The sequence below is a fragment of the Chelmon rostratus genome, chromosome 6 (assembly GCF_017976325.1).
Source record: "Chelmon rostratus isolate fCheRos1 chromosome 6, fCheRos1.pri, whole genome shotgun sequence".
NCBI classification, from domain to species: Eukaryota; Metazoa; Chordata; class Actinopteri; order Chaetodontiformes; family Chaetodontidae; genus Chelmon; species Chelmon rostratus.
Genome location: NC_055663.1, coordinates 20,081,562 through 20,106,194, shown reverse-complemented (window position 1 = coordinate 20,106,194; position 24,633 = coordinate 20,081,562). Strand labels below are relative to the sequence as shown.

Below are 24,633 nucleotides of genomic sequence, written 5' to 3'. Positions count from 1 at the left end.
TCCAAACAGGTGTTTTTGGAGCATTCCACAACTTTCCCAGTCTTTTGTTGCTCCTGTCCCAACTTGTTTAAAACTTGTTGCTGCATCAAATTCAGAATAAGCAGATATTTACAAAAATCAATGAAGTAAAACATTAAATATTTTGTCTTTGTACTGTTTTCAATTGAGTATATGTCAAAAAGGATCAGCAAATGATTGCATTCGGTTTTATTTATGTTTTACACAGCGTTCCAAACTTTTCTGGAGATGGGGTTGTAGCAAACAGCTGCTGAAAATCAAGGTTTAACATACAAATAATGAGATAATATAATGAGATTATATTACAATAGATTATAGATATTAGTATATAAAACAGTACAAATTATTTTTACTTTGCCAAAATACAACATAAAATGGTACATACACAGTAATACATTAGGAATAATAATCTACTAGTCAAAATAATATATATACCTTAATAAAAGTATGTCTTCCACTAGTGTTTATTACATGAGAACTGTGACATGTCAATATATGAACATTTTGTAACACTACAGTTTTATTTTCTTACACATTCACACTCATAACACTGTGAAAGAACATGATTTAGAAATGCTGGTATTTATAGCTAAATTTCGTATTTCTAATTATTATTGTAGAATATTCTGGCTCATGATTCAAGTGGGTGGGAGATCAACATGGGGACCCCTGACTGTGTCCAGGCTGAGCATCCTAAGAATGCCTTCTGCATGTGTCACAGTTATTATTACCTCCCACCACTTCATCAAGGATGGTGCTGGCATCTGGTGTCACTGCCGTGTCACTGACTGCTGAGTCACAGCACCATGACAGTCCAGGAATCCGCAGCAAACACAATATTTATTGGAACTGACTCATTTCATGCATAGATTATTAATTTCACTATGTGGACACACTGACAACTGCCCCAGAGTATTTCTATGCGCAGCCTCCTCTCCAATCAATGAACACTGTCATGCTGTGCTGACTAGTGTTGGCGATGACACTAATTTGCTTTCAGTCAAGTCGAGAAGTTACTTTGTCCTTTCTTGTTTTTCTGTATTTAAAAGAAAAACATTAAAAGAGAGACAATTTTAAAGGCGTAAATGTTGAATCTGATGAGTTGAAAGACAATAAGTCTCAGCTCTCAGTTTCCTCAATATGTTTAACTGGTCTGGTTTTGCTTTTTGTTGCAGAAACATTTATTTTTGGAAATCAAAATCCAAATAAACTGGTCTCCTTTAATATAAAGCATCCTCCATAACCTCCCCTGAGCTTGCACTGACCTTTGCTTGTCTACGTACAGATGCATTTCACTCAGGGGTGGCAGATAGCTGGGAAACACACGTCATGCAGTTGCTTCACCTTCACCAGGCTGACCTCATCCTTTAAAATCTTTCTCAGTGATCATGTGCAAAAAGCCACTTTTTTCACCACCGCCCTCTGTAAAAAAGGACAACTTATTGAGACAGAGGGAGCCACTACACTTCTCGCTTTCTTTTCTTAGTTCAATTGTTCACCCACTTGGATCCTGAACATGACACACATACGCAACAATCGTGAAGTCCCAGCCCACAGCCGCCCAAATAGGAGCGCCTAAAAATAAGGAGCATGCCGCAACTGTTTCGCTGCCCGGGGTTTGGCCAATCGCTGCCCCATCCTCCCCGTAAACCGACCCCGACTCCCGTTATCCTTATGGATTAACAAATAGACTATGATCACAGAGGCTGAGTGACGTGGCCCCGCGTCCTTTATATACCCAACTCTGTCCCGTGTGCGCAGTCAAGTTAAACAGCTCCAGCAGTGTTGCTCCAGCTCACCTGCCACCAAACTCCATTTGTCAAAAAGCGTCATTCTTCTCGGGGCCATAAGGAACGACTTGTCGAGAGGGTGCCAATTAAAAAAAAGCGGACGACCAGCTGCCTCGCACGTTGTAAATCGGATCATTTAATCCATCACTGTCCTGACACAAGTGGCTTCTTCGCAAGTGCGTCCGAAAAATCTCCGGGCTGCTTTTTAAACTCCTCCAAGTCTGAACTTTCCTCCGCGAGAGCGCGCTTGCCATCGACCTGCTAAAGTTTTCTGCAAGTGTCACCGAGGTATAAAAGTGGACACGGAAAAAGCCACCATGATGAGCAACAACTACAGCGACGACCAGCTGCCTCCGCAGTACTACCAGGCCACCGACTTTGGGGAAGAGGAGGACGACGAGATGCCAGCCACGGAGAAGGACCTGGCCGAGGACGCGCCATGGAAGAAGATCCAGCAGAACACCTTCACCAGGTGGTGCAACGAGCACCTCAAGTGCGTCAACAAGACCATCACCGACCTGCAGAGGGATTTCACTGACGGCCTGAAGCTCATTTCTCTCCTGGAAGTTTTGAGCCAGAAGAAAATGTACAGAAAGTACCACACCAGACCCAACTTCCGTCAGATGAAGCTGGAAAATGTTTCTGTGGCGCTGGAGTTCCTGGACAGAGAGCACATCAAACTGGTCTCAATAGGTAAGTTAGACATGGTTTCAGCTGTGAAATGCAAACATAAAAAGTTACCAGGCTATTATTAGATAGGAAAAAGCAATAAAAGTTGACTTTGATGGCGACAGTGTCCTAAAAAGACGCAGAGATGTAAACCGAGTGTCATATCTTGACAAACACATCCACGTCCACTAGCTGCTCTGCTGGTATGTTATCAGCCCAGGCGTCAGCCAGCAGCGAGACATGATGTCCACGGGCCTCTGGAAGGCTGCATTGAGCTGGGGTCAACAGATTATTGGAAAGTTACTGCAGAGGTGCCACTGAGGTCATTAACTTGTGTCGGGGCCAAGGCCTAGTGGCTCCACCTTACGCTTAACCTAACTCCCGCTGCAGCAATGTGGTAAATTATGGGCTGGAAATTCACTAGGACTGTGCTAATGAGAACGAGACGCGGTTTTCTCCATGTGGACAGCAGCCACACACTCACACACCCCTCCACACGCAAACACAAGCTGGCACAATTGCTCATCTCTGCCAGGTCAGGGGTCAGGACGGCTCGCTGGGGCTCTTCGTTGACAGCCAGAGCCATCAGCAACTCCTGCGAGGGGAAGGATTAACTCCGGTGGGATTCGGGGATCAGACCGTGGAACACATAGCTGAGCTTACAATAAATTGTTGTGGATGTGTGTCACATCCGCAGAGTCGCCAGAGGAAGACTTCGCTCCTGCAGACTGAACAGAATGCTGCCTCTTAGAAATATTTAATAACAGAGGAGAAACTAATAGTCGAATCTGAAAAGAGCAGATATTGTAAGATGAAGAGTTATGGCTCAATTACACACCTGTAGACAACCCCACCAGTCATACAGGAGGGAATTTATTAAAATTTTGACAAGAGTATTTTTCTGTTTTGGTAACTAATGGGCCTGCCACACACTTGAGTGAAATTCCCGGCATGGCTGAGGCTTTGGCCGGGGGACTGTGAAGGCCACGGTGTGCCACCTGGAGCGTGTGCAATGATACTGAGGCAAGCTGAAATCCTGGCGGTCACAGGAGGGCAAAGGTCACAATCGCAGCTATCACCTCTGCAGGGTTTGTGTGCAGGACAGCGTGTCTAGGACTTAATATGTTAGCGTCCCAGCTGCACCAGACCAGGCCAGACTGTTCTGACAGAAGTAGGGCGTGATAATAGAAGTCCTGGCACTTTCCTTGCTAGCACCCTCTCCCTCCATGCAGCTCTAGTGGGTCAGTGCAGCCCTCTCAAGATAATGTCTCATTCCAGTGACCCAGAGACACTAAAAAAATCCCCACAGGCTTAGCTGCACATGTGTCACAGTGTGTAACTAGATACAATTTGATGGATGTCTCTTTGACCACACATTCGCCCTTAAAGTCGGACACGGCGGGATCAAAACCACGCTGTGCCACATCGTGCCACCTGCCTGTGCCAGTCAAGCGGTGGCACATCAGGCATTACCCTCTGATAGGAGGCACCCACCTATGAAAAGATAAACGGTCTCAATAAAACAGTCCCGTGATAAACAACTGGCACCAAAGTCCCTCCCTTATTAAAGTCTTACTGAATTAACCAGAGTGTATCACACAAGATTAGTCGATGAAACATTAAAGTCAAGCGCTCCTCAGAGGTTCCTTGGTTTAAATGGCTGAATTTCTAAATGAAAGTGGATTTAAAATGGTTTATTTGACAAACTTTTCCTCGGAGAACTTGAGGAAATGAGCTGCGTGCTCGCTGTCAATGAGTCTAATCTCCACCTATTTGATTTATCGCACGCCAGCGCTACGAGTTTTGGACGTAATTGAAATCCAAGTGGTATTTATGCAGAGCGGGATCCACTTCCACATATCCTCAGCTGTCACTGTCTTCAGCGTACCATTGTGACTGGATGACAGATTGTCAGGGGTCCTCAGCCAGACAGCTGTCTGAGAGAAAGGGGCTCGGGGGAAGCAGTGAGGAGCATTAGATTCTTGTCTCCTCAGCAGTCAATCATCATTGTTTATATTTCTACTCAGAATAGTCTGGTCAACTCTGCACAACAGCAAGGAAAGACTGCTTTGATGTCATACACTCATGTACAGATCTTAAATTTTGATGGTTTAGCTGTTGGCTGCCTGGATCAGTGATAACAATATGGAAAATATAATCCAATTACTAGTAGGTTGCACAAATCTCCCTGGAAGGGAAGGGCCCACAGCTGGAGGATGCAGTTAGCTAGTGTACCACGAAACACTGTAGGACACGGTGCATTATTTGACCTTTTGAAAGTTATAAATCCTCATGAACACTGTTGTCTTTTCTGTCCAACTACAGATAGCAAAGCCATTGTGGATGGGAATCTAAAGCTGATCCTGGGTCTTATCTGGACTCTCATCCTCCACTACTCTATCTCCATGCCCATGTGGGACGACGAGGATGACGAGGAGACTAAGAAGCTGACCCCCAAACAGCGCTTGTTGGGCTGGATACAGAACAAGGTGCCCCAGCTGCCCATCAACAACTTCAACCGTGACTGGCGGGATGGCAAAGCCCTGGGAGCTCTGGTCGACAACTGTGCCCCAGGTAAGAAGTGTGCAGCGGCGTGAGCTGAGTGCACAGGCCGGTGGAGTAAGTGCTGAGTCAGATTACGTGTGGTGCCTCTTTAAAGGCTTGTTGTATGTAGCGGTTTACCTTGGTTGCTATGGAGGCTGGGGTCAGGCATGTGTCAGACAGTGTATCTGCGTATCTCGTTCTCATGAGAATTTGTCTCCTTTGGTCCTCATTAGAAGTGAGGGCTATATATCTCCCGCACATTGTGGAGCACACACACAAACACACAACCAGACTCAGGTTCAGATATCAGACAGTGTAATCTGTCTCTGGGGGCTAGGCAGTGTCAGCGGGGTGTAGAGGGCTTGCTGATGGCCGGAGGACGTCCCTGCCAGCTGTCCTACACTGACTGAAGCCTTCGCTCTCACTGTTTCGGGCCCTGAGGCCCAAGCTCCGGCTTTAGTGTTTATAGCCTTGCAGCTACACAACACCCCCAAATTTGGGCACCATTCCTCCCCTTCTGTCAAGGGGGATGCTTGGCTCCGCAACAAAATGCAGAGTGATCTGTCACAGGGAGGTGCCTAAGCCACAGATCCAAGGTCCACAAGGCCACGATTTGAGCCAGCGCCAGTTTAGGCCTCTGCTTCAAACACTGAAGAGAACCCTCTCCTAGCTGTGCTTCACAGAGCGAAAGGTGGAGGAGTCGCAAGAGGAGTACAGAACCATGTTTAACTGTGTTTACATGAGCCATTGATCTGAGGAGACGCATCTTTCAAACACTGCTGCAATGCTGACCATACAAGGTTCTGTCGTTTCATCAGCTAATACCAAACAGCAGGGTAATGATGAAACTAGCTCTGTCCTGAAACACAGAAGCTCCTTTAATTCAGATACAAGTGTGCAAAGCAAGATAATTGCTCTGACCAGAAACTTCTGTTAGTATATCCACTGTGTTCTTTCCAACTATATCACACGTCTCCTTCTCTTTGTATTGCAGTGATGTTGCATTATGAACTGCATGGCTATTCATGGCTTTACCCCAGAGCTGACATCACTTTAATTAGCCATGAATTCCCATAGCAACATGGTGGAGGACCCACCCTGGTGCCTCCAAAATGACAGCTTTACAAAGTTTTTTCAGCGCTGTCACTGCAAACTCCTTCCTTGCATATGCATTCAAACTCAGCCCTGTTAATACGGTGGTCCTGTGTCTATTTTAATTGGATGATAGTATTCTATGGCGTGCCTGTATGGGCCTTTAGAGCGAGTGGCCACTCCATCACCAGCACTAATCCAATTTAGGCATTAGCAGCGCAGTGGAGGCTAGCTTTAGCCACAGTGAAAGTGCCAGAGTGTCTCGAGGTTGTTTGTTTTGAGCAGTCGAAAGACACCTTCATTTAATTCACAGGAGCAGAGCAGCGTGGGTAAGGTCATGTGATGCTGTAGTTGGTGGCATTAGATGGATAGTAGTGACTGCCCAAGTGACCTTACTATAGTGTAAATCGGTGTTAGTAATTGTCTAATTACCCTGTTTACGTTCTGCCAGGCTTGTGTCCTGACTGGGCAGAGTGGGACCCAAACAAGCCTGTGCAGAATGCCAGAGAAGCCATGCAACAGGCCGACGACTGGTTGGGTGTGCCTCAGGTAAGATGCATGATAGATGTCACTCAAAAAAGTGCTTTTTAGTTTGCTTTTGCTCAGCCGGATGTCAGATGGGTGGGGTTCATCTCACAGGGCAATGCAATGAGAAAAGCAGGAGTCTTCTCTGTTTTCTGATTGGCAGGGTATATTATACTCAGCGGACAAACATTCAGGAAGCACCAATTATTTCTGAGCAGTTTAAAGCAAGCACCGAGACGCATTTGCAAATGCAAACATGCTCACCACATCCACATAGACCTGTGAGGCAACACTGAGCTGAAAAAAAGGCAGTGCTGTGCATGATATGGGGCCTAGTGCTTTTCCAAGGAGATCATGCTGGAGGGTGTCATGAAATATTTATTACCCAGCTCACTTCTAATATTTCCATTTACTGTATTGTAGCTCTCAGTGAGTGAGTTTGTAAGAGTTTTATTTAGTAGATTCGTGAATTTGTGGAGGTGTGAGATTTCTTAACGCCTTCCGAGCCAGCCACTGAAACAGAGGTGTAAATATGCCCGTGTTCATCAGAATAACAATGTGAACAGAGCCAGAGCGCAATATTTCCAGTTCCGTTTGTAAGACTGAGACTCTGAGTCTCCGTATTGTAATGTGCACTATGCAGGTTGTTTACTTGTTTGTCTAAGACACAGGGGTTAGCTATTCTCCATGAGGCTTAGCATTGGTGAGATAGCCGTGGGGTGCATGTCATGGCTCTGCAGGCCTGAGGGCTGGATTCCAGTGTGGTGGTGTTAAGGAGATGTAGGAGAGGTCTGGCTCAGGATTAATCCCCCTGGCTGGCTTATTGAGGGCAACAATCCTTAACCCTGCTGTCCTGGGGTTAAATATAACTAGTGTGGAGCATGGCTTTGTGCCACTGTGTGATAGACAAGCAAACAAGAGCTGGAAGGGAGAGAGGAGTCAAAGGTGGGAGGTGGTGGGAATAAATAAGTTTAATCCTTGTTAAATCCCATTGCTGCATGCGTAATAAAGGAAAGTTCTGTAAGGAGTCAATCATAGCCTTCTTACAATGATAATACAGCCAATTAAAACTTAAATAGAGCTAAGATGATTTTTTATGGTCATGGTTGTTGCAGGATGTTGCATAACAACTGAACCGTATCCTTTATGTTGATATATGTCTTTAAAAAAAAACCCTATTTGTTCGCACATATACTGTACATGATTAACCCCTGCTGTGCTGGTTGTCTTGCTGTAGGTGATCGCCCCTGAGGAGATTGTGGACCCAGATGTGGACGAGCACTCTGTGATGACCTACCTGTCTCAGTTCCCCAAGGCAAAGCTGAAGCCTGGAGCTCCTCTCAGGCCCAAACAGCTTTTCCCCAACAAGGCCAAAGCCTATGGACCTGGTAGGTGACCCAACAATAGCCATGAACACCTGCAGATTGTATGAACATTATGAATGCATATTAGCAATAGCACAAGCGTCTGACTCTCAGGAAACTTTTGGAACCTTGCAGAATGTATCACCACACCCTGTGTTATTACAGGTATTGAGCCTCATGGCAACAAGGTGCTGCAACCAGCTGTGTTCACTGTCGAAACTCTGGAAGCTGGCAGTGGTGAGGTCCTGGTCTATGTGGAGGATCCAGAGGGACACAAAGAGGAAGTACGTGATACCTGATAGGCAGGGGATCTTCTTATACAGGCTACTAGCTGTCTGTGTAGCATCTAATCTTTAATCTGACCCTCTCTTACTTTGTCTTCTCATTCTCCAGGCTAAAGTTAAACCCAACAATGACAAAAACAGAACCTACACTGTCACCTATGTTCCTAAAGTAGAGGGTGTTCACAAGGTAAGACCAAGCTGCAAGCTGTTTTTTCTTCTGCTGTACGTTAGTCCACACATCACTCAGCACAACATGGACAAATGACTCTATTTAAAGGAGTCTTAAATTCGTCTTGATTTTGTCCTCTTAGGTTAAAGTGCTGTTTGCTGGTCAGGACATTGACAAGAGCCCCTACACGGTGAACGTAGCAAAGGCTATGGGTGATCCCAGCAAAGTGCATGCCAGGGGACCAGGTCTGGAGCCCACAGGCAATGTGGCTAACAAGCCCACCTACTTTGACATCTACACAGCTGGTTAGTATGGAAAATTCAGACACTTTACATACTGACATGCAGGAATGTGCTCTGATGAAAGGCTTGACGTGATTTAAAACAGTCAAAAGAATTACGAGAATCTTCTCAGCATCTGCTTTGACCTTGATAACTGATCATTTATTCCTTACACACCCAGGTGCTGGTAATGGTGACGTCAGCGTGGTCATCGTCGATCCTCAGGGCAAAAAGGACACAGTGGAGCTCATCCTGGAGAATAAGGGCGACAATGTTTTCCGTTGCACCTATCGTCCCATGCTGGAAGGGCCTCACACCGTCCACGTACTGTTTGCAGGCCAGGAGATCCCCAAGAGCCCTTTCACTGTCAACATCGCAGAGGGTGAGCCATCTGTCTGTGTTGTAAATTACTGTCAGACAAATCTGATTTCTTAGCGTGCTGTTAATGTCAGGGTGATCTATCCATCACAATCTGCAGTCAACTTTATTTACCCAGGGAACAACCACCCGGCATAGACCATAACCCTTCCTATCTGTCATTTGTAGCTCCATCCATTGCTCCTCCCATGGGAGCTCCGCTGCAGATAGTCCCTCAGTCAGTGCGCACCCCTCCTGGAGCGAAGGGTGGGAGGGGGGTGCCTCCCCCAAAACCTGGCCACCCAAGTTAGTATGGTGTGCTGGGAGGAGCCTGTGCCCAATGCTCAGCCAGATCCCCCCAAAACCTTTGCCTATGCCGTGCCCTGCAGATGCCCCTCTGTGCTTTCTCTCAGATTAGGGTGCCATGGCTCAATGCCGTGCTTGGTCGCCTGCTCCATCTTCTTGCATCCTGCAGCTTGATGGTGTAGTTATGTTCAAGAGGAGATGAGATGTTGTACAAATAGTTTGCAGATTGCCCCACTTTGCATTTCTTTCCACTATCCTTGCCTGCGCTGTCGACATGTTTGTTTTTATCACGTCTAAATTTGCACCAGCCAGCATTCAGTTAAAGCCTGCAGTCAACATTTCCGAGTGAGTGAAATGTTGTCAGACGCTCCCTCGATGCTCTCAAATGTGTCAATATCCCATTCAGCATTCTGCACTTTGTGTTAAATGTGCTGCAAAGAGCATCATCCTCATTTACAGGTTCTGTCAGTCAACCTTTAAATCCAACATGAATTGGATATTTTACTGTCTTTGCTACTAACATTGCTGTCAACTGCTGGCTACTCTCAGTTGCCTTTTGCTTTGCTAACTGTTTCTCTTTCACACTTGTCGTCATTCCTTTCAGCAATGAACCCAAACGCCTGCAGAGCCACAGGCAGAGGCCTTCAGCCTAAAGGCGTGAGAGTAAAGGAGGTTGCAGACTTCAAAGTTTTCACCAAGGGAGCTGGCAGCGGAGAGCTGAGCGTCTCAGTCAAAGGACCAAGTGAGTCAGACAGCTCTCTCTTCTCTGCATCACTCCCCACTCCTTCTCGTGCATTTTTAGAATTATTTCCTTTGTTTGGGTTTTTGTCTGAAGGCTAGCATTCACATAGACATATGATAAAGCACTGAACAAAATGCGCAAAATGTCTTTACGACTTCATAAAAATCCATATTAACTGTATTATTCATCCTCAGCTGGTGCAGAGGAGCAAGTGAAAGTGCGAGATGCAGGAAACGGTGTGTATGAATGTGAATATTATCCCCTTAAGCCTGGTAAATACACAGTCAGCATCACCTGGGGAGGCCAGTCCATCCCACGCAGGTAGGGTCCTATTGCTACCTTTAGCTATTCATTAACAATGCACATTCACAGTTACGCGAGGTAATATTGTGCATTCTTGTGTGCTGCAGCCCATTCGAAGTGGAGGTGAGTGCTGAGGCAGGTTTTCAGAAGGTGAGGGCCTGGGGTCCTGGTCTGAAGACTGGCATGGTGGGAAAGTCTGCTGACTTTGTGGTAGAGGCCATCGGCACTGACGTTGGAACTCTCGGTGAGCCATGTGCAACTAATATGAGCTCGCATAGAAGGAAAGTGGAATATTTTATGTATTCAAAATGTTAAGTATGAATGTTTTAATTATGTTTGTGCTCAGGCTTCTCCATTGAAGGCCCATCACAGGCTAAAATTGAGTGTGATGATAAGGGTGACGGCTCCTGTGATGTGCGCTATTGGCCCACTGAGCCAGGTGACTATGCTGTCCATGTCATTTGTGACGACGAGGACATCAAGGACAGCCCCTTCATGGCCCACATCCTTCCTGCAGCCAATGACGTCTTCCCTGAGAAGGTTCACACTCACTGATTTATGTACAATTGATATAAAACAGGTTATGGTGACCTGTTTGGATTATATTCCAAACAAAATATATTAAAACAATGAAATGTTGCAGGTGAAAGCCTATGGCCCAGGCCTGAAGCCAACTGGTATAATTGTGGACAAACCGACTGAATTCACCATTGATGCCCGCATGGCAGGGAAGGGTCACCTCAAGATCTATGCACAGGTACGGAGAGCACTAGTTTGTGAAACCTCCATTGTTTATTCATAAGAACATGTCATTTATATTGCATGTGCCTCTACGGACCAGTACTGACATGCTTTTGCATCCACTAAGGATGCTGAAGGCTGCACCATCGACATCAAGATCAATGACAAGGGAGACGGCACATTTCTGTGTGTGTACACTCCTGTCAAGCCCATTAAACACACCATCATCATCACGTGGGGGGAGGTCAATGTGCCCAACAGCCCCTTCAGGGTAAGACACATGACAATGCACACACACACAAACACCCACAACTGCTGCACTTAAAATTCAGTCAATTTAATATAATGATACTCTACTGAATGTAGACAAAGTTAGAGGACTGCGGCAGTTATACTTGAACCAACTGCTTCTGCCTCAAGTACACTGTGAATTCATTAGGTGCTGGTTGGAGAGGGCTCTCATCCCGACAGGGTCAAGGTCTATGGGCCTGGAGTGGAGAAGACAGGGCTCAAGGCGAACGAGCCAACATACTTCACCGTGGACTGTGGTGAGGCTGGTCAAGGTGAGCATGAACGAGGAGGTGGTGTGGGTGGTTAGTCACAAAAACACTTCTGAGTTTATTTGGCTCTTAATGAAATTAATAACAACTATAAACCACAGAAAAAATAAATCTATGCAGTTTAGCTGACAAAGCTGAGGCAAGTCGTTTGAAATGTATGAAATGCACTTAAAATAAAGCTCTAGGCAGTGGAGAGACTGCTTCTATTTATTCAGATCATCTACTTTTGAATGACCTTAGTGAACTGTGCTCATTGCTATGCACCATTAGGGGACATCAGCATTGGAATCAAGTGTGCCCCAGGGGTGGTTGGCCCTGCCGAAGCAGACATCGACTTTGACATCATCAAGAATGACAATGACACCTTCACTGTCAAGTACACTCCCCCCGGTCCAGGCCGATATACCATCATGGTGCTGTTTGCGGACCAGGTAAGAATACAGTTCTCACTGCAAGAGTTTTGAAGAATGATTTTTGGAGTTGTATTTAGACTTGGGTAATTTCTTCTGATTGTTTTATGATTGGCTTTGTCAGGAAATTCCCATCAGTCCATTCAAAGTCAAAGTGGATCCTTCCCATGATGCTGGCAAGGTGAGAGCAGAGGGCCCCGGACTCAACAAGACAGGTGAGATCCACTGACAACAAGAACCAGAATTAGTTTAAATACCAAGCATGCTAAATTGATTGGTATTTGTTTCGGCAACAAAGACCCACTACAATACAATATTTGATTAGACTAGGATTGGCAGCACTGACAAAACGCGTGTGTGTTTCAGGAGTGGAGGTGGGCACTCCAACCCACTTCACCATCTACACAAAGGGAGCTGGCAAGGCCAAGCCTGAGGTGCATTTTGCAGCATCAAGCCCAGGAGAGGCAGTTCGTGACTTTGAGATCATCGATAACCACGATTACTCCTACACTGTCAAGTACACAGCTCTTCAACAGGTACAGTAGGCCTCTGTTTGAAGCCCATTACCTTTAGTACAGATGCAGAGATTATTCATAACAACGCCTCAAATGTGTCTTTTCAGGGTAACATGGCAATTTCAGTCACTCACGGAGGAGATCCCATTCCCAAGAGCCCTTTCCACATCACAGTGGCACCACCTCTGGATATTGGAAAGGTGAAAGTGGAGGGATTAGACAGCAGTAAGTTACAAACACTATACACCATGCACTATACAATACTATACTCTGGCTTTTACAGTATATAAAAAAATTAATTGCAAAAGTTTAAGTGTTTCATATTAATCATTCTTGCAGAAGTGGAGGTTGGAAAGGATCAGGAGTTCACTGTTAACACAAAGGGTGCCGGTGGGCAGGGCAATGTAGGTGTGAAGATGACCTCACCCTCTGGCCGACCAATCCCATGCAAGCTGGAATCAGACAAAGCCAGTGGCACTCACAGTGTGAAGTATATTCCCCCAGAGGAGGGGCAGTACAAGGTTGATGTCAGCTATGATGGCAACCCGGTGATGGGAAGCCCCTTTGGGGTTGAAGCAGTGATGCCTGCTGATCCTTCAAAGGTAAAACTTCATGAAAGCTGCATGTGGTTCTTCACTTTGTCAATACTTAAGGCTCATGAAACATGACATACACATTTTTGATGTTTTTGAGTAGAGGTTTGAAACAACATCTCAAAAACTGACCTGACTGTTGCATCACAGGTGCGCGCCTTTGGCCCAGGACTGCAGGGAGGCATTGTGGGTAAACCAGCTCCATTCACTATTGACACAAAGGGAGCTGGTGCAGGTGGGCTGGGCCTGACTGTGGAGGGTCCCTGCGAAGCCAAAATTGAGTGCCAGGACAACGGTGACGGCACATGCTCAGTGTACTACCTGCCCACCGAGCCTGGGGAGTATGCCATCAACATCTTGTTTGCTGAGCAGCACATCCCCGGCTCTCCCTTCAAGGCTGCAGTGCGCTCAGCTTTGGACCCCGGCAAGGTGACGGCCAGCGGACCAGGTCTGGAGAGAGCCAAGGCAGGCGAACCAGCGACCTTCACTGTGGACTGCACCCGCGCAGGCGATGCTGAGCTCACCATTGAGATTGTGTCAGAGACCGGGGCTAAGGCTGAGGTGCACATCCAGAAAACTGCGGAGGGGACCTTCTCTGTTACATACATCCCACCTTTCCATGGCACACACACCATCACGATCAAGTATGGCGGCCATATGATTCCCCAGTTTCCCAAAGTCCTGCAGGTCGAGCCGTCTGTGGACACCAGCGGGGTGCATGTTTACGGTCCAGGAGTGGAGCCCAGAGGTAACGAGACCAAAACCATGATCTTAAAAATTAGTTAGAACTCTATGTAGATTATAAATAAAGACATTTTATTTAATAAATTGATACATTTATTCTGTTTTGTATCACTGTAATTTCAGTATATTTGAGTTTTGGAAAACAAAAGCTATTAGGAGAAGTCTGGTAGGTTTAAATGACCATTTTATAGTATTTTCAGATGTCTTATAGACCAACAATCAATTAATGAAAGTAAAAATAAATGATGGATAAATCTATAATGCAAATATTGAATTGCTAGTTGCAGCCGCAGTATGTGTGTATGTACTGTTTAACTTGTTCATAAACTTCTCACAAGTGTGTTCTAAAGATTTGTTTAAGATTTAAGCCTTAATGTGACTGAGCATACTCGGTCTTGTTTCTCTGTGCCAACAAAACACCTGAAGGGGCTTTTCTGTTTCCAGGTGTACTCAGAGAAGTCACGACCCACTTCATCGTTGATGCCCGCGCCCTCAACAAGGTTGGAGGAAATCATGTGAAGGTGCACATTATCAACCCCTCCGGCACCAACACAGACACCTACATCACTGACAAGGGAGACGGCACCTACAGAGTGGAGTACACAGCATTCGAGGATGGTAGGAGAAAAATATTACTCTATTTCCCAGCTTTTATTCACACAGTTATAGGATTGTAAGCTGGAGAGGCATCGAACAACAGTGGTGGAAGTATAGATCTACATCAAAAGTATAATCTGCTGCAGATAGAGGATTTTACATAGAAGGCTGTCTGAGAGAGTGCATACAGACAGAAGAAGAAATCACTAACAGGTGCTTGCTTTAGGCGCCATTTGGGAATAAAGCAGGAGAGTGGGAAAAGAAAGAGAGAGAGAGCGGTATAAATACAGAATGATGCAGTGGAGCAATGATGTGAGGGGCAGAGAGCAGGGAGGCAGAGAGGCAGACAGACTCTGTTTTATAAATAGTGTGCTGTGGAACAGAAGCTCTTAACCAGGCAGGTATGTGTGCTGAAGGCTGCCTGCACACAGCTATACAGCAGGGAAATGACAGGGGATATTAATAGAGACCTATAACACAAAGCAAAGAGATCACAGAGCACTTCTCCACCAGCAGACATGCTCTAATATCATAGCAGAGCGGCTGGGAATCTGGCATATAGGCCTACAGAGAGGGCTCTGTCAGAAAAATGTTGTAACAGAATAATGAATAGGGAACAGATGTAATGCCTTGTACGTTCACCAGAGCGTCTGCACTCTAGATGGCGTCTTTTATAAATAAACAGATGTTTATCTCCCTAAAAGGGAATTTGTCTGGCCCATAATTAAAAGCAAGTGGCAATAACAGAAAATATTTGCTCGCTGTGAGAACAGTCAGGAAATGACATCAGACACTGTGCTGATGTGTCTGTTTGTGTGCAGGAATGCATCTGATTGAGGTGCTGTATGACGATGCACCTGTGCCCAAGAGTCCCTTCAGAGTGTCTGTAGTGGAGGGATGTGATCCGACCCGGGTCCGGGCCTATGGACCAGGTCTGGAGGGAGGGATTACCAACAAGCCCAACTGCTTCACAGTGGAGACCAGGTACTGTTGAGCCACATTTAAAGTAGAAATATGGGGGGACTTCAGACATGTGCAATAAATTAAAAGTGTCGGCTCCTCTCTCAGGGGTGCTGGCACAGGAGGCCTGGGCCTAACTATCGAGGGAGCCTCAGAGGCAAAAATATCCTGCAAGGACAATAAAGATGGCAGCTGCAGTGTGGAGTACATCCCCTTCACTCCTGGGGACTATGACGTCAACATTAACTACGGAGGTCATCCTATCCCTGGCAGTCCGTTCCGTGTCCCAGTGAGGGACCCTGTGGACCCCAGCAAGGTGAAGTGCTCGGGTCCAGGTTTGGGCACCGGCGTGAGAGCCCATGTTCCTCAGACTTTTACAGTAGACTGTACCCAGGCTGGACAGGCACCACTGGATGTCAAACTCTATGGCCCATCAGGTACAAGTACATCCTGTTTAACTGTGAAAACCCATTAAGCTTGCCAACACTAAGCTGACAAAGATCAGCAAGTTGGCGGTATGTCATCATTTCCATATTGTCTGATTTCCAGGTACTGTGGAGCCAGTTGGTGTGAAGAACAATGGTGATGGCACCCACACAGTCCACTACACCCCAGCCCAGGATGGCCCTTATACTGTAGCTGTCAAATATGCAGATCAGGAAGTCCCACATAGGTACAGTGTGAATTTAAAAAAAAACCCATAAAGCCAGGCAATATATGCAGATATGTCTTAATTAAAGTTCTGCTCTGTCTGGCTGGATTTAAAAAAGAAAAGTGTAGTTCAGCAAATTTTCTATTCCCATTTCTGTCCTTTGTAGGACTGGGCTTAGTAATTACACTTGACATTCTCTCCTTCTTCCACAGTCCATTCAAGGTAATGTCTCAGCCTGGGCATGATGCCAGTAAGGTACGCGCAAGTGGCCCTGGTCTAGACACGAAAGGCGTGTCTGCAAGCCTGCCTGTTGAGTTCACTATTGATGCTCGCGATGCTGGAGAGGGACTGCTCACTGTGCAGATTCTGGTGGGTTCAGCTACCGTTCACACAATAATTTTTGAAGTAGAAGCCACCATCTAAAATAACTCCATATTGTTTATTGACAGGACCCAGAGGGCAAGCCAAAAAATGCAACCATCCAGGACAACAGGGATGGCACCTACACTGTCTCCTATGTGCCTGACTCCACAGGCCCTTACACTATCACCATTAAATATGGAGGAGATGAGATTCCCTACTCCCCATACCGCATCCAGTCCCTGCCCACAGGGGACGCCAGCAAATGTCGCCTCACAGGTAAGAAAACCACCGTGCATCCATAATTCCACTGAAAAAATAAAAGTAATGCATGCTGCATTTACATATTTATATTAAAAACCTGCATTTTTCTTTTCCAGTTTCTATCGGAGGACATGGCGTGTGTGAGTAACCGTTGCTTTGTTTTTATTACTGTGCTACATTGCTGGAAAATCTTATAATGCATGCATTTATGCGACACCTCATCCTCATTCCCTCTCTGTCCTTAACAGCAAACCTTCAGAAGCTGCAGACCTCTGAGGATACAGTTATCACAGTGGATGCCAAGGCTGCTGGGAAAGGCAAGGTGACCTGCAAGGTGCAAACGCCACAGGGGATGGAGCTGGACATGGATGTGGTGGAGAATCATGATGGGACCTTTGACATTTACTACACAGCCCCTGAACCTGGGAAATATGTTATTACCATTCGCTTTGGGGGACAAAACATCCCCAAGAGCCCCTTTCAGGTGGTGGTGAGTACAGGAGTTTTTAAACAGCTGCTAGGGTTGTGTACTGGATCCAATCTTGTTCTGATAGTTGTATGAAACCGACTATTTCTCTCCTGTCTCTGTACTGACAGGCCACAAATGAGCCAGTTGTTCCCCGCGATACAGTGGATCCTCTCTTCCGTCCTGTTAACTTCCTCGTCCCCTTCACGCCACAGCAAGGAGAAATCACAGGTGTGACAAACACCGCTCGAACAGAAGCAACACACACACACACACACACACACCCACCAAGCATCTTTTTTAGGTCACTGACATTTAACCAAGCCGCTGTCATTTCTAGGTGAGGTGCGGATGCCTTCAGGCAAGACTGCCCGCCCGCATATCACTGACAACAAGGATGGCACCATCACAATCAAGTACCAGCCCACAGAGAGAGGCCTGCACGAGATGGACATCAAATATGAGGGCAATCACATTCCAGGTCAGAAACACAGACAGAAAAATTAACCTTGGTTTATTTTTGTATGCAAAACACAATAGACTCCTCATCCTGAAATGACACTACACACAGTTACCACCAATGATTTTATCCTCTGCAGGAAGTCCTTTGCAGTTCTTTGTGGATGCCGTAAACAGTGGAGTGGTGACCGCTTATGGTCCAGGTCTGAGTTACGGCATGGTCAACAAGGCCGCCACTTTTACTGTGGTCACCAAGAATGCAGGAGAAGGTAACGTACCTGACTTTTCCAGTTATATTCCAGTGTGGCGATACAGTTTATCCTTACAAACTGTTGTCTACGTCCCACTGCAGAAAAGTAAGAATCTTCTTCCTCCCCTCTCAGGCGGTCTGTCACTGGCAGTGGAAGGTCCCTCTAAGGCCGAGATCACCTGTAAGGACAACAAAGACGGCACCTGCACCGTGTCCTACATGCCCACAGCTCCCGGAGACTACAACATCATTGTCAAGTTTGACAACAAGCACATTCCTGGCAGTCCCTTTACTGCAAAGATCACCGGTGAGGAAATAAATCACTTCTCCCACAGACTGACTTTTTTATATAGCTGATTTTTACATATTTATAGTGGCTGTGTATGTAATAGATCAGGTTTTAGGGGCTGACAAGCATCTAAACCACCTTTTTATGTCAAGGGGACGACTCCATAACCCGGACATCTCAGCTGAACGTCGGCACAGCGGCTGACGTGTCCCTGAAGATCGCGGAGACTGATCTGAGCTCCCTGACTGCCAGTATCAGAGCACCATCAGGCAATGAGGAGCCCTGCCTGCTCAAGAAACTGCCCAACAGACACCTCGGTGAGATATGCACTTGCCAGATAACAGGAAGAGTAGAACATAGATAAGACACTGCGAGGTTGAGATTCGTCTAATGCATTTATATTTCATTTCTCTGGCTCTTAGTCTTGATTTTCTTTTTTCCTCTCTGCCTCTTTCATGTTCACAGGGATCTCTTTCACGCCTAAGGAGGTTGGCGAGCATGAAGTGAGCGTGAGAAAGGATGGCATGCACGTGGCCAACAGCCCTTTTAAAATCATGGTCGGCCAGTCAGAGATTGGCGAGGCCAGCAGAGTGAAGGCTTTCGGTAAAGGCCTGGTGGAGGCCCACACTTTCGAAATGGCTGAATTCTTTGTGGACACGAGGAATGCAGGCAAGCTTTTAGAGACGGTGTGTTTCACCTTTAGCGCGAGCACAGTCGCAACAAACACTTTATCATCCTGCTTCTCTTCTTCCTTTAGGTTATGGAGGTCTAGCATTGTCAATTGAGGGTCCGAGTAAAGTGGATATCAACTGTGAAGATGTGGAGGACGGGACGTGCAGAGTGACCTACTGTCCGACAGAGCCTGGAAGTTACACTGTTAACATTAAGTTTGCTGAAAAGCACATCCCAGGTTGGAATATTTTACTTGGAAAACTGACATATAAAATATATTAAAATAAAAGACTTCATCATATATTTTGTTTACTATATATGTGTTTGTGCCCTCCAGGGAGCCCTTTCACAGTGAAGGTGACCGGAGAGGGAAGGATCAAGGAGAGTATTACTAGAAAGAGACAGGCGTCTTCAATTGCCTCAGTGGGCAGCACATGTGGCCTTAACCTCAAGATCCCAGGTGAGTTCAGAAGTCAGCGAGAAGAGGTTAGAGAGCAGCGGTCAACTATCTTGAAAAAAATGAGCCTGCCATGCACTCACATTCGTATTCTCACTGCTGTCTCCTCGCTGTAGGAAACTGGTTCCAGATGGTTTCAGCTCAGGAGAGGCTGACCAGGACGTTCACCCGCAGCAGTCACACCTACACCCGCACGGAGCGCACGGAGATCAGCAAAACCCGAGGCGGAGAGACCAAGAGGGAGGTACGAGTGGAGGAGAGCACGCAGGTGGGCGGAGGAGGAAGCCCCTTCAGGGATGTTTTTGGAGACTTTCTGGGCAGAGAGAGCCTCAGCAGCTTCGCTGGCATCACTGCCAGACCTGAGGGTGAGGGTCCACATATAAACCCAGTTTCTGAAATGTTGAAATCTTGTATGATTTACCCTTAACTGTCCAGTAAATTATGTATATTTTAGAGTACTTTTTAACCAAGAGTATCTGTTATCCGTGCCGCTCTGCCTCCAGTCGAAAGTGGCTCTCAGGCGATGACGGCTCAGGTGACCAGCCCCAGCGGGAAAACAGTGGATGCTGACATAGTGGATGGAGGGAGCAGCACCTACAGCGTGCGCTTCATCCCACAGGAAATTGGACCCCACACTGTCAACGTCAAGTACAGAGGCCAACACGTCCCTGGTAGCCCCTTCCAGTTCACGGTGGGGCCCATGGGGGAGGGAGGCGCGCACAAGGTCCGTGCAGGAGGACCTGGTCTGGAAAGAGGCGTGGCTGGAGCGCCTTGTAAGTTCCCTCTGTGGTATCGTTGCAAAGAACTGTCCTTTCTTAGCACAGTTTAACTTAAGATGAACCTTCTAATTTAGCTTTGTTTCACCCCTCTAGCTGAATTCAGTATCTGGACCAGAGAGGCAGGTGCTGGCGGTCTCTCCATCGCTGTAGAGGGCCCCAGCAAGGCTGAAATCTCCTTTGAGGACAGGAAGGATGGTTCCTGCGGCGTCTCCTACATAGTGAAAGAACCAGGTAGAACTTTTGCAGCTCACACATGTAGAATTTTCCTCAGTTTAATGGGGTTTTTTTTGTCTCCAAACTGCTAAACTTACTCAGTAATTCTTCCAGACGTCTTCCAGTTCATTTGATGCTGAAAGTAAATAACCTGTCTGCTTCCCCAGGCGACTACGAGGTGTCAATCAAGTTCAACAACGAGCACATCCCTGACAGCCCATTCATCGTTCCAATTGCTACACTGTCAGACGAGGCCCGCAGGCTCACTGTCACAAGCCTTCAGGTAAGATCACACTCGCTCACGCAGGTTTTCACACACATTAATTTATGGAACAAAACAATCACAGACAGAAGCACAGCACAAAAAAGCAGGGCTGGACGACAGATTGCATGTAACGCAATGTATGAGTTTGTAGATATTTCTGTCTAATAGCACTTTGCCCTTGGAGTGTAATTGAATGCCAGTGTTGGAGCATTATCCACGACTATAATACTGTGATGCTGGCCAGTGATGAAGGGCTGGATTAACTGTCCCTTGCTAATGTGGGGCAACACAAGCTGTGCTATGTGTGGGCAGTCAGCTCGTCAATGTGACTGTGTTTCTGCCTCAGAGGAAGAGAACAAGAATAGAGTGAGCAGGAGATAAAGACCCAATTGGAGAAACCTGTGACAGCTCACAATATTGGTCTCCTCACTCCACAGATGCTTGTTTTATTTGCTTTCACACTTTCCATTGCAACTGCCAACAATGCTAAAAACATATATTTTTAGTCAACTCAAATGCCACTTGAGTGCTTTTCTACCACAAGAAGCCAGGTGAAGTGCAATATCAGGCCAACATTTAAAATGTCACGCTACTTCTTATGTCTGGTAGGATTGCTCGTCCGCCTGTGGGTCAAAAACACTAAACGCCTCGCTGTAAACTCTGACCTTTTCTGCCTCTCACACCCAACCGCTCGATCTATTCTTGTTCAGCCATGAGTCACACACTCCGTGTCCCTCGAGGTGCAGGCACACACACACACACATGCACGCACATGCACACGCATGTATTCTGATTATATTCTTCCCTGTCTTTTGTAGGAGAAGGACTTGAAGGTAAACCAAGAGGCGTCGTTCATGGTGCAGCGCAACGGGGCTCGAGGTGTGGTCGACGCCAAGGTCCACACCCCCTCTGGCTCCTCTGAGGAGTGCTATGTCACTGAGCTCGACAGCGGTACGCACCAACCTCACTTTGTAGTGCAAAGCAGGCTTGAGAACACAGAGAATGCAGCTTTTTTGTCTGTAAGCATCTTTTATGAGTAACTGATCAGTAACGTCCTCACTTGTGTTCAGACAAGAATGCGATCCGCTTCATTCCACGGGAGAACGGAGTTCACTCCATAGACGTCAAGTTCAATGGATGCCACATTCCTGGAAGCCCCTTTAACGTGCGAGTGGGAGACCCGGGGCTGATTGGAGACCCAGGCATGGTCACAGCACACGGCCCTGGACTGCAGGGAGGAACCACAGGTAGATTTCTCCACCACCATTACAAATATGCACCACATTTGCTGATAATTGAGCACCTTTTTATATTTTTCGAACATCTTTTTCTGTATTTCCCTCTTTCCTCCAGGTGTACCCTCAGAGTTTGTAGTCAAAACCTGCAACGCAGGCTCTGCCACTCTATCGGTCAACATCGACGGGCCGTCCAAGGTCAAGATGGACTGTCGGGAGTGTCCTGAAGGCTACAAGATCACCTACACGCCCATGGCGCCCGGCAACTATCTCATCACCATTAAATACGGAGGGCCACAGCACATAGTGGGCAGCCCTTTCAAAGCCAAAATCACAGGTCTGCTTGACAGTCATTCTCCCATCTGATCTGTTGATCTCAGATGACGAGTGTCTCAGTTATGAAACCAATGTTCCTCTGAAAAACGTGTGGAAGTCAGGAAAATGTTATGTCATCTGGGTCCATTCTACGCAGTGTACATCTTACATAAAAGCATCTTTCCTCTGGCGCTACACCAATATATTACTGCCACTACTTGGTGTATACAAGCTCCTTTTTTTATTGAAAGTCCTGGACGTTCCCTTTATTTGAAAGTGGGCTGAAATATTTTCCTTTCTGAGCTCAGGTACTAGTCCACTTCCTCGCACTGTTTTTTTGTGGACTGACACTCCCCATGAGCAGCAGTGTGTTTGCTTCCCTCATATCTTTGTCAACACTGAGTGTGTTATATAATGTCTGGACTGATCCGCGATAACATTAGATAACCTCTCTCTCTCTATCTAATGTCTCTCCCTCCCCTACAGGCGCCCGGCTGTCAGGGGGACACAGCCTCCACGAGACCTCCTCTGTCTTGGTCGAAACAGTCACCAAGACCTCCAAAGTGGGAGGTGCCTACAGCTCCTCCTCCTCCACCACCTCAACGAAACTGACGTCCGACGCCAGCAAGGTGGTTTGTCGTGGAACAGGGCTGTCCAAGGCTTTGGTCGGACAGAAAAACAATTTTACAGTCGACTGCAGCAAAGCAGGTGAGGTGATCAGTGGCATGAAGAGCCGCACACACATCTTATACTCATGGAGTAAAAAGAAATTCATCAAACACACACAGCTTCTCCAGACACCACAGACTAAAACAATATTGATTTTTGTCACCTGTGGGCAGAGGAATGAGCCGCAAACACAACACTCATGTGTTATCACCCCATAAAGTTGTTATGGTGAACGTGTTAGCAAACAACGGCAAGATTACACATCCAGCGAACAAAATTAGCATTCTTTTGGAGTCGTGTTTCTGGCAACCAAGCCCAGCATTCGCTCTCCTTCTACACCAGCTCCTGAGGGAAATATCTGGCTCTTTAGCAGCTAAATGCTCCACTACATTCAAGAGCTTGTTGTGAACTTGGTCTGTCTGGGGTTTGGGCTGGGCAGGTGGCATACATTTTAATTTTTACTGAGAGCAGCTGCCTGCCGATGTGAAAACAATGTTAATTAGCGAGAGTAAACAAAAATATTAAAGTTGCAGGCCGCAAAACCAAAACAAAGAGCTGAAAGACACTAAAACACTGGAGCAGAGCTGAGGTGAACTGGGTGATAGTTCTCTATGGGTTTGTCACCATGAGTGACCCCTCTGACATTATGGATAATCATTTCATGCATTGATCATCAGTGCAGCTTTAAGCTAACAGCCACGCACACGCCTGTACACACAGATCATTAAACCCTCTTCCTGCTCCGTCCAGGTACCAACATGCTGATGGTGGGCGTGCACGGACCCCATGCTCCCTGCGAGGAGGTGTATGTCAAGCACATGGGCAACAAGCTCTATAACGTCACCTACACCGTGAAGGACAAGGGCAGCTACTCCATCATCGTCAAATGGGGCGACGACAACATCCCCGGGAGCCCTTACAAAGTGGTTGCACCCTAAAAATGAACTGCGCCAATGGCCCATACCCTCTGTTCCACTGACCCACCGCCCTTTTCTCGCCATGTGCACGCATCAGTCAGGCTCCCAAGCGCTTCTTTCCCGGTGCTGCTCTCTGGCCTTCAGCGGATTACAATACACTCAAAATGCACTAAAACCCGCAAGGACATTCGCTTACAGCTTTCTTGATGACAGAGCATCTGTTGTGCCAAAGTTTTGTATTAACTCCAGAAATTACATTTACAAGTCTGCATCCGCATTCAGAGTGATGTAAAGGCAACAGCGTGGTTTACGAGCCCTTGAGTGATGTTAGTTAAATGTTTTGCTCGGCCCATAAAGTTTCCTCTCCTGGTCTGTTGTGTCGTAAACGAATGGCAAAATAACTGAATGTTAGGAAATGTTGGAGTAATCAGCAGTATTGAAGTGTGATGCAATATGGTTTTGTATGGTTTAAGAATGAGAAATTGACTTTTTTTTGTTATATTAACCTATTTTTGGTAAGTCTTTGCCGACCTAATAAAGTTTTAATGGCTAACTTTCCAGACAAAAGTGATTTTATGAATTTATGTATGAATGTGAGTGAATTTATTTGATTTCTCGCGGGACCCTTCGCTAATTCAGCAGGAGGCATTTCTTGCTTTCAAGATTTTGATACTTTCATCATGCAGCTATTTTCAGACCAATGCTGGTTCTTCTGTCAGAGCAGCTATCAGGATATTTTCTCTTGATCGCAGAGGCGCTCAGCTGGTAGCATCCGATCAAGCATTATCTAAGACTAGTATCTGAAAG

At 46.5% G+C, this 24,633-nt stretch overlaps 1 protein-coding gene across 2 annotated transcripts; it reads left to right on the top strand.

Moving 5' to 3' along the window:
- Nucleotides 1-1,823: 1,823 nt before the first annotated feature.
- Nucleotides 1,824-24,393, top strand: LOC121607479 (filamin-C-like). 2 transcript variants are annotated; one of them, XM_041938304.1, is made up of 47 exons: nucleotides 1,824-2,501; nucleotides 4,803-5,051; nucleotides 6,565-6,662; nucleotides 7,876-8,026; nucleotides 8,168-8,286; nucleotides 8,396-8,473; nucleotides 8,598-8,760; nucleotides 8,918-9,118; nucleotides 9,283-9,399; nucleotides 10,004-10,141; nucleotides 10,336-10,462; nucleotides 10,552-10,688; nucleotides 10,791-10,984; nucleotides 11,088-11,201; nucleotides 11,313-11,456; nucleotides 11,625-11,748; nucleotides 12,016-12,176; nucleotides 12,280-12,370; nucleotides 12,522-12,691; nucleotides 12,778-12,895; nucleotides 13,010-13,272; nucleotides 13,414-14,011; nucleotides 14,452-14,625; nucleotides 15,426-15,588; nucleotides 15,673-16,001; nucleotides 16,114-16,237; nucleotides 16,429-16,585; nucleotides 16,666-16,855; nucleotides 16,957-16,980; nucleotides 17,089-17,330; nucleotides 17,438-17,537; nucleotides 17,647-17,787; nucleotides 17,906-18,034; nucleotides 18,149-18,322; nucleotides 18,457-18,621; nucleotides 18,770-18,973; nucleotides 19,062-19,214; nucleotides 19,314-19,436; nucleotides 19,550-19,798; nucleotides 19,937-20,206; nucleotides 20,306-20,443; nucleotides 20,593-20,708; nucleotides 21,509-21,641; nucleotides 21,761-21,937; nucleotides 22,044-22,262; nucleotides 22,727-22,948; nucleotides 23,660-24,393. In XM_041938304.1, exons 1-47 carry the CDS (start codon nucleotides 2,126-2,128, stop codon nucleotides 23,845-23,847), a joined length of 8,235 nt encoding a protein of 2,744 aa, XP_041794238.1. In that variant the 5' UTR covers nucleotides 1,824-2,125; the 3' UTR covers nucleotides 23,848-24,393. The 2 variants fall into 2 exon arrangements, with proteins under 2 accessions (XP_041794238.1, XP_041794239.1); XM_041938305.1 differs by lacking the exon at nucleotides 9,283-9,399.
- Nucleotides 24,394-24,633: the final 240 nt, after the last annotated feature.